This window comes from Palaemon carinicauda, chromosome 9 (assembly GCF_036898095.1).
Source record: "Palaemon carinicauda isolate YSFRI2023 chromosome 9, ASM3689809v2, whole genome shotgun sequence".
Classification (NCBI taxonomy): domain Eukaryota; kingdom Metazoa; phylum Arthropoda; class Malacostraca; order Decapoda; family Palaemonidae; genus Palaemon; species Palaemon carinicauda.
This window is the reverse complement of record NC_090733.1, coordinates 119,839,229-119,853,397: the sequence shown is the minus strand read 5'-3', so window position 1 is coordinate 119,853,397 and position 14,169 is coordinate 119,839,229. Positions and strand designations below refer to the sequence as shown.

General features: G+C 37.7%; 2 protein-coding genes across 3 annotated transcripts in view; one reads left to right on the top strand and one right to left on the bottom strand.

Annotated features, from left to right (window-relative positions):
- The window catches only part of LOC137647110 (probable ATP-dependent DNA helicase HFM1), a 335,745-nt gene that overhangs the window by 215,863 nt on the left and 105,713 nt on the right, over nt 1-14,169 (bottom strand). The window lies entirely within an intron of this gene.
- On the top strand, nt 5,440-7,993 carry LOC137646854 (pro-resilin-like). The gene is made up of 3 exons (XM_068379929.1): nt 5,440-5,532; nt 6,576-6,827; nt 7,329-7,993. The coding sequence occupies exons 1-3, from the start codon at nt 5,440-5,442 to the stop codon at nt 7,560-7,562; spliced, it is 579 nt and encodes a 192-aa protein (XP_068236030.1). The 3' UTR covers nt 7,563-7,993.

Sequence of the window (14,169 nt, the reverse complement as noted above, 5' to 3'; positions counted from 1 at the left end):
ACATCGAAGTACAATTTTACCTTAAAAGACCGTTGGTATTCCAACAAAATATTCTTGAGAATTCTAAACACACAAAATACTTACAGTACATACAAACATACATACATACACACACACACACACACACACACACATATATATATATATATATATATATATATATATATATATATATATATATAGCCATTCTACTGTAGTCCACTGCAGAACAAAGGCCTTACACTTGTACTTCCATTCCCATCTGTTTAGTCTTTATTAGCTCGTCAATACAGCGTCTTTTCTTCCTTCCCTGGCCTAACTGGCAATCTCCTGCCAACAATTCCGTTATTCTTTTTGTCCATCTATTATAAGCTATTCTCACTACATGTCCTGCCCACGTCCATTTCTTTTTCTTAATTGGCGTTAAAACACATAAAGGTAGTAGGCTGGCCAGGGCACCAGCCACCCGTTGAGATACTACCGCTTGAGAGTTAAGGGGGTCTTTTGACTGGCCAGACAGTGCTATATTGGATCCTTCTCTCTGGTTACGGTTCATTTTCCCTTTGCCTAAACATTCACACACCGAATAGTTTGGCCTATTCATTACATATTCTCCTCTGTCCTCATACATCTCACAACACTGAGATTACCAAACAATTATTCTTACTGCTCTGTAATTGTTCAGTGGCCACTTTCCTCTTTGTAAGGGTAGAAGAGACTCTTTAGCTCCTCTAGGAGAAGGACACTCCAAAATCAAACCATTGTTCTCTAATCTTGGGTAGTGCCATAGCCTCTGTACCATGGTCTTCCACTGTCTTGGGTTAGAGTTCTCTTGCTTGAGAGTACACTCGTGCACACTGTTCAATCTTATATCTTATTTCTCTTCCTCTAGTATTGTTAAAGTTTTATAGTTTATATAGTGATATTTATTTCAATATTGTTGCTCTTCTTAAAATATTTTATTTTTCCTTGCTTCCTTTCCTCACTGAGCTATTTTCCCTGTTGGAGCCCCTGGCCTTATAGCATCCTGCTTTTCCAACTAGGGTTGTAGCTTGGCAAGTAATAATAATAATAATAATAATAATAATAATAATAATAATTAAGTATGCTCTCGTATCCATGTTGATCGTTTTCTGTCACTATGATACATAAATACATATACCTAGGCACTTCCCCCAATTTTGGGGGGTAGCCCACATAAAACCAATGAAACAAAAAAGGGACCTCTCCTCTCTACTTTCCTCCCAGCCTGACAAGGGACTCAACCGAGTTTGGCTGGTAATGCTAGGGTGCCACAGCCCACCCTCCCCCTTTATCAACCACAGATGAAGCTTCATAACGCTGAATCCCCTACTGCTGCTATCGGTCATCCAAGGCACCAGAGGAAGCAGCAGTGTCTACCGGAACTGCGTCACAATCGCTCGCCATTCATTCCTATTTCTAGCACGCTCTCTTGCCTCTCTCACATCTATCTCCTATCACCTAAAGGTTTCTTCACTCCATCCATCCACCCAAACCTTGGCCTTCCTCTTGTACTTCTCCCATCAACTCTAAGATTCATCACATTCTTTAGCAGACAGCCTGTTTCCATTCTCTCAACATGGCCAAACCACCTTAACACATTCATATCCACTCTAGCTGCTAACTCATTTCTTACACCCGCTCTCACCCTCACTGCTTCGTTCCTAACACATCTACTCGAGATAATACACCAGCCATACTCCTTAGACACTTCTTCTCAAACACATTCAATTTCTGTCTCTCCGTCACTTTCATTCCCCACAACTCCGATCCATACATCACAGTTGGTATAATCACTTTCTCATAGAACTCTCTTTACATTTATGCCTAACCCTCTATTTTTTACTACTCCCTTAACTGCCCCCAACACTTTGCATCCTTCATTCACTCTCTGACGTACATCTGCTTCCACTCCACCATTTGCTGCAACAACAGACCCCAAGTACTTAAACTGATCCACCTCCTCAAGTAACTCTCCATTCAACATGACATTTAACCTCGCACCACTTTCCCTTCCCGTACATCTCATAACTTACTCTTACCCACATTAACTCTCAACTTCCTTCTCTCACACACCCTTCCAAATTCTGTCACGAATCGGCCAAGCTTCTCTTCCTCGTCTGCAACCAGTACAGTATCATCCGCAAACAACTGATTTACCTCCCATTCATGGTCATTCTTGTCTACCAGTTTCAATCCTCGTCCAAGCACTCAAGCATTTACCTCTCTCACCACTCCAACGACATACAAGTTAAACATCCACGGCGATATCACACATCTCTGCCTCAGCCCCACTCTCACTGGAAACCAATCGCTCACTTCATTTCCTATCCTAACACATGCTTTACTACCTTTGTAGAAACTTTTCACTGCTTGCAATAACCTTCCACCAACTCTATATAATATCATCACGTTCCACACTGCTTCCCTATCAACTCTATCATACGCTTTCTCCAGATCCATAAACGCAACATACACCTCCTTACCTTTAGCTAAATATTTCTCGCATATCTGCCTAACTGTAAAAATCTGATTCATACAACCCCTACCTCTGCTAAAACCACCCTGTACTTCTAAGATTGCATTCTCTGTTTAATCCTTAATCCTATCAATCAGTACTCTTCCATAGACTTTTCAAACTACACTCAACCAACTAATACCCTTGAATTACAATACTCATGCAAATCACCCTTACCCTTATATAGTGGTACAATACACGCAGAAACCCAATCTACTGGTACCATTGACAACACAAAACACATATTAAACAATCTCACCAACCATTCAAGTACAGTCACACCCCCTTCCTTCAACATCTCGGCTCTCACATCATCCATACCACATGCTTTTCCTACTCTCGTTTCATCTAGTGCTCTCCTCACTTCCGCTCTTGTAATCACTCTCTCATTCTCATCTCCCATCACCGGCACCTCAACACCTGCAACAGCAATTATATCTATTATCCTCAACATTCTGTAAATTTTCAAAATATTCTGCCCACCTTTTCCTAGCCTCCTCTCCTTTTAACAACCTTCCATTTCCATCTTTCACTGTCTCTTCAATTCTTGAACCAGCCTTACTTACTCTCTTCACTTCTTTCCAAAACTTCTTATTCTCTTCATATGAATGACCCAATCCCTGACCCCACCTCAGGTCAGCTGCCCCTTTTGCCTCACTTACCTTGCGCTTTACTTCCACATTTTTCTCTCTATATCTTTCATACTTCTCTACACTATTACTCTGCAGCCATTCTTCAAAAGCCCTCTTTTTCTCTTCCACTTTTACCTTCACTCCTTCATTCCACCATCCTCATGCTGCCTCCAACAAACTTCTTGCCACACACACACATCACTTACAATCCCAACAAAATTTTCTTTTACTAACTTCCACTCCTCCTCTAAATTACCAGTTTCTTTTACTTTCACTTCGTCAGATGCCATTTTCAACCTTTCTTGATGTTTACTTTTTACCCCCGGTTTTATTAGCTCTTCAACCCTCACTAGCTCCCTTTTACATCCACCTACTCTATTCCCCCACTCTTGCTACTAATAATTTTCCTTCCACGAAAAAATGATCAGACACCGTTAGCCATACCACTAAACACGTGCACGTCTTTCAATCTTCCAAACATTCTTTTAGTTATCAACACATAATCCATTAACGCCCTTTCTACCACTCTTCCATTTTCCACTCTTACCCATGTATACTTGCTTTTATCTTTCTTTTTGAAAAAGCTAGAACTTATCACCATCTCTTGCTCAACACACATATCTACCAGTCTCTCACCACTCTCATTTTCACCTGGTACGCCATACTTCCCAATGACACCTTCTACCTCTCCAGCGCCCACTCTAGCATTTACGTCACCCATGACAACTACATAATTCATTCTACCCAGTCCTTCTACACACCTAGTTAATTCATCCTAGAACTCATTCTGCTCTTCTTCACTTTTCTCACAACCTGGCCCATACGCACTGACAAAAGCCCAACATTCCCTACCCAACCTAACCCTTACCCACATTAACCTGGATGATATCTCCTTCCATTCCACTACTTTACCTGTCATCTATTAACTCAGCAATAAAGCCATACCTTCTCTTGCGCTTCCTCTTCCAATCCCAGACACTCGACCAGACATTTCACCAAACATCACTTCACCCTTCCCTTTTATCTTTGTCTCACACAAGGCCAATATATCCATCCTTCTATTCCTAAACATACTTCCAGTCTCACATCTTTTACTCTCTATCGTACTACATCCACCCACATTCAAACACCCCAAAACTAGTGCGGGGACCTGTCACTCTCCCCCCAGCTCCACCTCTTTGATGTCTCACAGGATTATAATACAGGAGAGAGGGTTCCCAGCCCCCTCGTCCCGTCCCTTTTAGTCGCCCCTTACGACATGCAGGGATATGTTGGCGCTATTCTAATTGTTTTTATGCCCCCGCGCCCACAGGGGGCTAAGATACTTCATAAAAACATGCCCACATATACAGACATCACGCACACATTACACACACAAACATATATATATATATATATATATATATATATATATATATATATATATATGTATGAGAGAGAGAGAGGGAGAGAGAGAGAGAGAGAGAGAGAGAGAGAGAGAGAGAGAGAGAGAGAGAGAGAGAGAGAGACATAATAATAACATTAAAATACTTGAAATAAATTGATAACATACGATTAAAATTCCTTATTTCACGCAAACAAGATCAATCAACTCAATTTCATCGATACATATTCTGCCCTAAACCTCCGACAGCAATAAATCTGGATGACTGAATTGTTTGAAAATAACTTTACCATGATACAAAAAAGTCAGCCATTTCTATAAGACCAAGAGGACTGAAAACTAAGTTAAAATCCCGGAGCTAAAACTAACTAGAGCAATGACGTAACTTCGTCATTTACATATTACAATGACTTCATTTGTCTGGTTCAGTAACCAGGTAATTTTCATCGACAGAATGACGCAATAACTACACTTATGTGACCTAACAATTACCATTGACGGATGACGCAACAGCTCTCTAAACTTGACAAAATTTCCCGAAAAAGACAACTCTCTCTCGTCACTTGTTTCCAACCTAGAAAATTCCAGACTTTGAAATACATCTCATTCCTTTCCTCATAAGAATAAATCAAACAGATCCCTGAATAAACAATCAATTAAAAGACTTCTGAAAAGAAAAAAGACTTGGGTCTTCACCGCAACCAACATGACGTCATCGAAAAACGCTTCTTCTCGGCGGCGTTACGGAGGCGCCCAGAATCCCTCGACGTCCTTGGCATAAAAAAAACTTTGATTGGGTCTCGTCTAGAGTCGTTCTTTAGAGCTCTTCTGATTGGCTCAAGAATGACCCGGACCCCGACGCCAAAGTCCGCCCACCTTGCATCGAGAATCACAGCACCGTGAGAATGACGTCACGTCCAGCCAGGCCGAACGCAGTATATATACTCCGTCGGCGGCAAAAGTCGTCAGCTCCAGCTGTGCCACCGAACAGGTCTAAGGTAACTAAATACTCAAAATTTACAAAACATATTTCACAGATTACCCAGTGAGGTGGGGTCAGGTGTATTTGATCTAGTTTTTCTGTTTATCGGGTCTATTTGCTCAACTGCTTCACCCTTTCACCGATTCATACTTCCACGAAATTGAATTTTCCCCAATCAAGTAATCTGTCGTTACAAAGGCAATGATCATCGACGTCGACGCAGAAGTAATATGTATGTATGTATATATATATATAATATATATATATATATATATATATATATATATATATATATATAATATATATATATATATATATATATATATATATATATAAAGAGAGAGAGAGAGAGAGAGAGAGAGAGAGAGAGAGAGAGAGAGAGAGAGAGAGAGAGAGAGAGAGAGAGAGAGAGAGAGAGAGCAATCTAAGAGTGTATATACCAGTTCACAGAAAAATAAAAACTATTAAACAGGATATAGAAAACAGAACAATTTCAAAAAATAAGTCATTAGTCAATATGAGCCTCTAGAGATTTCTCCTTTTTCTGTTAAATATCTTGACAGAGAGTCAAATTTTACTTCGCTTTAGTGGTTGCCAAAGTTATTCACAATACTCTCGTCTTTTGTTAACACTGGGTCTTGTTTCATGAAGAAACCTTTCCTTTGCATAGTTCCACTTTCAGTATTAAGTCCATTTAAAATAATCCTCAAATCCCCAGATTTTTCTCTGTTGGTGATAAACAGGGAATAACATAGATAACATTTAATAATGATATAATTTTACACCAATAACCTCGGATGTCAATTTAGTTAAGTCACCAAATGAAACATAACTTAATATTACCAAATACATGCCCCTCGAAGTTATATCAATACATTGCTTAATACATAAACTTATACTTTCCCAATAAATGCACAATGCCGCTTTAACATAACGTTGTTAAATACTGTAGAGTAAATTCTCTAAGCTCCATAAAAGCATTACTGTGTGAATACACAAGTACCTATATATAATGTTCCCCTTGACGCTATACCTCAAAAGCATGAATTCCCTTTGCAGATGTCCAACTCCTTGTTGATCTCCCTCTGCCTCCTGGCAACCACCACGGTTCTGGCCTACCCACAGAACGGATGGCAGAATGGAAAGCAACAAGGCCAAGGATACACCAATGGTGCCAATGGTGGTAATGGTGCCAATGGTGGTAATGGTGGTAATGGTGCCAATGGTGGTAATGGTGCCAATGGGGCCAATGGTGGAAAGCAGTTACAAGCAGCAGGAGAAGAACCCCAGCCAGCAATGATGCCCATGAATGTATGATCCTCTGTAATATTACCTGTATCACTTAGTAAATATCTTCTTAAACTTAAAGCATTTCCGGAGAAGGAACGATATTGAAACCCACAAATATGCAGAATGGGAATTTAAAATCTTTTGCAACAGTTTAGGAGCTTTGACTGCGCTCTACTTTACTTTGCCTTTTCAATTACTTTCAATTTCAATTTTCAATTACATTATTCATATTTCGTGATTAGAAAAAAGACCTTACTGTATATATTATGTCAAATATCTAGTTGTGTAAGGAATCCTTGTCTACTAGGCCTATTTGCAACTAAAACATCACGAATCATGTAATAACAGATTTATATTTTCAATTATTTCGCTTACAATGGAAAACAAGCTACTGTTAATTTTGCAAGCTCTGTGGTACCACATCTCCAGAATTTAAAACTCCCTTTGAACTACAAGTGACTGAAAAAAGCAAACACAAAATTTTAACAAAAACTTAATTTTCTGACGTTTCTTTCCCTCCAGTACAATTTCCAGTGGGAAGTGAACAACGAGGAATCCAGCAACTTCTACGGACACAAAGAACAGGCCGATAATGGACGTGTTGATGGCTCTTACCACGTGTGGCTTCCCAACGGACGCCTCATGAAGGTTGAATATTATGTCGAGGGAAACTCAGGTTTTGTCCCCAAAATCACATATGAAGATGCTTACACACCAACCTGGGGAACGCCTTACTTCGGAGCAAGGAGGAGATAAAAAATTTGCCATATTCGTCCCAGTCAAACTTTTGCAACATCACTCTGTCCTTAGAATTTCTTTACAGAAAATAATAGCATATTTAATTAAGTATATCATATCTAGCTGGTTCCTCAATCAAGACTGGTTTCAGAATGTTATAACCGGTCATTCAAAACAATTTTGTTTCAAAGTCCTTCAGTCTTATTCACTACCTTCTGGTTAGAGAGAGGTAGCGCATATAGAAACCTAGCGATTGCCTCTTGCATTGTACTTCATGAACAACAACATACTTTTAGGAGCTCTCTGTTAATATCACTAACATATTAATATTTTTGCATTTTCTTATTAACAAAACCTCAGTGGAGGGTAATAAATTAAATTATGTCTCCCTCACAATGCCTTAATCTAATAAGAAGCCTGAAATGTATATTGTGAATGCGTCAATGTACCCTATATGCCTCTGTAATAAATAAATTAAAACTGAAATGAGATTGTATGGATTACCATTTTCTTAAAAAGAAAAAAAAAATCAAAGTCATGTCAAATTTCAATTGACCCATTCTGACATCTAAAGGTTGTGCTAAGTTTCCCAGATCTTTTCAGAAGCCTCAAATTGAAATTAATTAATCTATCTCTCATAAAAATGAATGAACAAATTGTTTTCAGGAAATCGTAACAAACTAGAAAATAATCAGCATAATGTAGAACTATTAACCTTCAGGATTGACCAGCAATAGTGAACAAAACTGATTATTTAAAGCAACACACGTTCACTTCATCAAAAGACGTGATAAATTATGCTTGCAAAGAAGAATCCACAAAGAGAACAATAAGGATCCGAGAGTGTATTCAATCTAAATTGAACCACTGTCAAAAAAGGACGTAATCAAAAAAGTAAATATTTACTCGAGGTGTGATGTTAGGATACCCTCAATCATGTTTTTTCCTAAATACCATTTCGTTTAATCTTGAATACTAACACAAAAACTCTCCTTTGAAAGCAAAGGAGATCCGAAAAATGATATTTCAACTATCTACATCTGCTGAGAAACCAGAAACGCAATTAATTCAAGAAAATTGAACTTGTGGGCCAACAAAGAAAACGATTTTCCACTTCTAAAAGGTAAAATGATAAAAAAGATAGCAAACCCATATGCCTTCCTGGTATAACTTCCATATAACAAGTGGGAAAAGAATCTGACATATAGTCAATGAAATGGACAAGGGAGATCAGTTCAGTTTCTGGGCGGAGTGATTCGCCTTTCCATCGGCACCTCCTTAGCTTTCTTCTTTATTTTAGTTATTTTATTTTCTCTCTTTTTTTCCACATTTGATATATATAGATACAATTGTCCCGGTTGGAAAGGTTCCATGGAACATCATCTACAGAAGAATGGAAACCTCACAGTGTCAATGGAAGCGGCACTGACGAGACGACCCAGTTAAACATGAGGTAATCGATTTGTGATGGAACTTGAAAAGGGAGAAAAGAGTACGTAAGATATCAGAACAAATAGCGAGGGAAACCTCTTAGTGTGTGTGTGTGTGTGTGTGTGTAAAGTAGCAGACGTACAAAATAGAACGAATCCGTATCCACGTGAAAATCTTCTAATGACAAACTTTAAATTATAATGCGAAACGAAATTCAATTATTTTTGTGATTCACTGTCAGTACCAAAAAGTCACCGATGCCGGAAATGAGACCAAAATGGCCTCAGGTTAAGGTTATTCGATTGTCCAGCACCTTCGCATTAGGACTACTGCCCTCACTTTAAACACGAGCAAAATAAATTTTTCTTAATGGATTTTCATGGAAGTCGTCGGGAGGGGCTGGGAAATGGGGAATCCCCCACATTTACACTACGAAGTAAAAGTAGAAAAGGTTGGAGAGTAAGGTGGAATGACGAAAATGTGAACAGAGGTAAAGGGATAAAAAGATGGTGCAGCTACGACAGACGTGAGGCTACTAGAGCTCTTTAGTTAATCACATATTACAATACAACAGTTCCAATGCCATCACCCCTACTGAATTCTAGGTAACATATTGGAGTTAGACCCTTTGGATTCACTGAAATCACTTATTAAAGCAACGCAATTTTATTAACTACATTCACTTTTTGACATCAAAAGTTTACATCAAAATGGAGCTTTACTAAAATTATTGACACAATGATATAGGATAAAAACCCTGCCAAAACTAAAACCAAGACCAGAATAACAGATTTAAAATAAGATTAACCAAAGATATTTCACCGTCATGCCAAACACATCCAAATAATCAGTAATATTTTAATCAGTCATTTTGAACATTTCCAGAATCTGGGATTAATTCGCACAAAAGATTAATTTTCCTTGAATGAAGCGAGACTATCAAGAAAATGAGCACAAAAACCTGGACTACAGAACAGTTCGTTTCTCAACTAAATCATCTTCCAATTTAGCAATAAGACTCCCATATATTCCCTTATCCACAATTAAAATTTGACTGATAAAACAATACTTTGAGTTACATAATCTAGTCCATCTTTGTAATACCCACTGGCGCCTTCATACAATTAACAACCAAGATACAGAAAGCTTGTTATTGATAACAGTTACTCATATTAATGATGAGTATCATTCCGAAATTATAATCATCTTTGTTAATATTAAGAAATATGGAACCAAGTTTCCTATATGCTTTTCTAAACCTATAAATTACAGATAGATGGCTACAGTAGATGTGACGAGTGCACAAGATAAAACTACTACATTAAGCATTCCTGCACACGACAGAGGACTCAAGTTTTAAAAACAAACCGACATTCTACACTGTTAGGTGGTTGCCAGGAGGCAGAGGAAGATCAACAAGGCGCTAGACATCTATGAGGTTCGTAGAATTCCAGTACTAAACGAAAGAAACACAAAGGGGGAGATTTTAAGAAACCTCGTCGCTCTCCTTTGGGTATTAACTCCGCCAACGAAGTTGGAAGGAGGTTATGTTTTCACCCCTGATAGTGTTTGTTTGTGTGTGTTCGTTTGTGAACAGTTTTATTGGAATAATTTTATTCGTAAAATAATGAAACTTGCAGGAAATTTTTAGATTTTGGAAGGTAAAGGTCAAAGGTCAAGGTCGCGTAATCAGCCATAAGTTTAGACATCCTTGTCACAGAGACTTCAACCTTGGTTCATATCTGAGTGTATGCATATCCACGCCAATTAATACATATTAAAGCCAAATATCAAGGTCAAGGTTGAAAAATAAGCTGCCGTGGAGGAGGTCTGCGCTCTACGGAGTGCCCCTCTTCTTCTTTGTCTACATCTTTTCCCACTTTTATGTGGGGTCGATGTTTCTGGCCAGCGAAGGTCATCCTTGGTTCAGTCCATCCACCTTCTCTTTGGTCTCCCTCTCCTTCTCGTTCCCTGTACCCCCATTCCCATCACCCTCCTCCCAATATACTGTTCATCTCTTCTCATGACATGACAATACCACCTAAGTCTACTTTTTTGGATATTATCTGATAGTCTCTAACTATATATATATATATATATATATATATATATATATATATATATATATATATATATATATATATATATATACTTGACTTTACGAAGTCATCTATAATCACCATCATTTAAAAAGATAATTTAATCAGACAACGAAATTAACATTCTTCCCTCTCACAGGGCTGACCCGCGAGGTTTGGTTTAAATATATATATTTATTTCAAATATTGAATCTCCTTAAAATCTTGAAGTTTACACAAAAGTAAAGTTGAGGATTCTGACAAAATTATTTAGAGATCTATTTCCAATTACTGATAGGCAAATTGCTTCTAATTTTATAAGTTGTTCTGCAATGTCTGCGTTCTAGTATTGAGTCATATGATTTATTCATAAAAAATCCAAGGGTCAAACGAGAGGGGCTGATAAGAAGAAGACAGAATAATACTATTTTATAATGACATTCCTTTTAGAATGAAGGACACCGAATCTGATAAGGATCATATGTGGATGTTTCAAAGTATTTTGAGAGAGAGAGAGAGAGAGAGAGAGAGAGAGAGAGAGAGAGAGAGAGAGAGAGAGAGAGAGAGAGAGAGAGAGAGAGAGAGAGAGAGAGAGAGAGAGCGGGGGGAGGGGATGTTATCCGAATGACGGTCACGCAGATGAAGCTAGACGGACTCACCAGGTGCATTGCTTATTAGTAAACAATTCGGAGTTCGCAGATTTGCATAAAAAAACTCTAAAATATAAGGCAAACTGAATTACAGAGAGAGAAATAAAAACAATACAACCAAAATCTGTAAAATTATTATTTAAGAAAAAAAGATGACACTTTATAATTTCAGGAAGGAAAGCTTGTGATTGGTCAGTTAGCCGACTTCAAAGTCCTCGTCGATGTTGGGATTCTCGACTTAATTCCATTTTATAATTCACTAGATATCAAACCTTCTCTTTCCATTTGATGCTTTGTGGCATTGGTGAAGACATTTAACTCTCAATTCCACATAAAATCAGTATGAGAGAAAAAATAGCTTTAACAATAAGCTTAAAAAACGAAACAACAAATTAACATTCAGATCCAAGCAAGATTTCCAACGAGTGTCTACTACAGAACAATTATTGATTTCCAGCGTCGATAAAACTTTCTCGTTCACAAACTGCAAAACTCTCTCATAGTATCTATACAAATCAAATATATATCATTGCAATTTCAGGTAAACTACTTTCCTTCTTCATTTATATCGGAATAATTTTACTATAGAAGATCGTGGGTATTGTGACAAAGTAATTTCTTTGAAATTCTAACAACAGAAGATGAAGAAAGAACGTTGGATGGAACACTATAGTGAGATTATGAATAGGTGATATGAAGGGAATAATTTGATTGATATACATGAAGCTGATGAAGACCTTGATGTGCCCATGAATGAATTCAGTGTGTTTGAAGTCGAAAAAAAAAGAGAGAGACCTGACTGATTGCAATAATTACAGAGGCATGACACGTCATTATCATCAAAATATATAGAATGCTTATTCTCAAGAGACTGGAGAGAAAGGTTGATGAAAAGTTGCGAGATGAACTATCAGGATTTAGAAAAGGTAGAAGTTGCACTGACCAAATTTTCATTTTGAGCCATGTACTGCAATGCGTAGAATATAGAAATCCCCTTTGGATGGCATTTGCGGACTATGAAAATGCCTTTGATAGTGTGCACCGGCTAATTTTGGGGAGAGTCCAACGTGATTCTGGAATTCCTCTTAAATATGTAAATTTGATTAAGTCTGTTCATGAGCATAGCAAGGGCAAAATTAATATTAATGGAGTCTTATCAAATGAATTTCCAGTGAATAGCGGAGTACTTTAAGGGAATGTGTTGTCAAGTGTATTGTTTATCCTCCTCATGGATTTTGTAATGCGTAGAACAGTCAGAGATGGTGGAAAAGGATTGGACTGGATTAGTGATAAGAGTTTAGCAGACGTAGAGTATGTTGATGATGCTGTCCTTGTTAGCAGAACACCAAAGGATTTGCAATGCTTGCTTACCAGAATGCATAAATATCACATGAGGTTGGGCTGATGATAAATAAAAGAAAGACAAGAGATGATGAGAACGGAGTTCGCAATGGAAGAAGAAAGGATTAATGAGGTAGAATCATTTAAGTATTTAAAAACTATGATCTCGAATACAGGATCTTTAGAATTAGAGTCAAGTGAAAGATTGAAAAAAGCAACTCAGACAATGGCTAGGTTAAGCAAAATTTGGAAATCAAGTGATATTTCATGTATTCTAGTAATCAACCATTGCAAATCCTATGGTGTTCTGCTACTAAAGACAGCATCGTCAGCATACTCTAGGTCTGCTACTATCCTATTACCAATTAAGTCCAATCCTTCTCCACCATCTCTGACAGTTCATGCATTACAAAATCCATAAGGAGAATAAACAACATAGTTGACCACACATTCCCTTGAAGTAATTCGCTGTTAACTAGAAATTCATTTAACCGAACTCCACTAACATCAACTTTGCACTTGTTATGCTCATTAACTCAATGAAATTCACATATTTAAGAGGAATTCCATAATAACGTAAGACTCGCCACAAAATTGGCCGGAGCACACTATCAAAGGCTTTTTCATAGTCCACAAATGCCATCAAAAGTAGATTTCTATATTCTACGTACTGTATCGTTATACGTCGTCTCATAATGTAAATTTGGCCAGTACAACTCTTTACCTTTTCAAAATTCTGCTTGTTACTCTCAGCTTTTCATAAATATTTCTCTCAAGTCTCTTTAGATTAAGCATACTATATTTTCATAATTGATGTAAGTGTGATGCCTATGTAATTATTGCAATCAGACAGGTCTCTTTTTTTTTTTTTTTGCCATTTTCATCATTACTCCTAACTCCCATTCAACAGGTTTTACCTCTTTATGCCACATTCTACAACAAAATCTTGCAAGTAATCTGGAAATCACTTAATTTTTCTTCATTTTCAGGCAGTATCTCGGCAGTTATTCCATCGTATCCAGAGGCTTTCCATCTCTTGAGTTTTTTTAATGATAGCTTTGACTTCAACCACAATGAATTCATTCATGGGCACATCAAGGTTTTCTTCAGCTTCAGGTATATATA

Excerpts from the sequence above, each read along its gene's own strand:
- LOC137646854 (XM_068379929.1), top strand. The coding sequence starts at position 5,440 with ATGACGTCACGTCCAGCCAGGCCGAACGCAGTATATATACTCCGTCGG. Across the intron at positions 5,533-6,575 it reads TGCCACCGAACAGGTCTAAG|ATGTCCAACTCCTTGTTGAT; the intron begins GTAACTAAATAC and ends TTCCCTTTGCAG. Across the intron at positions 6,828-7,328 it reads CAGCAATGATGCCCATGAAT|TACAATTTCCAGTGGGAAGT; the intron begins GTATGATCCTCT and ends CTTTCCCTCCAG.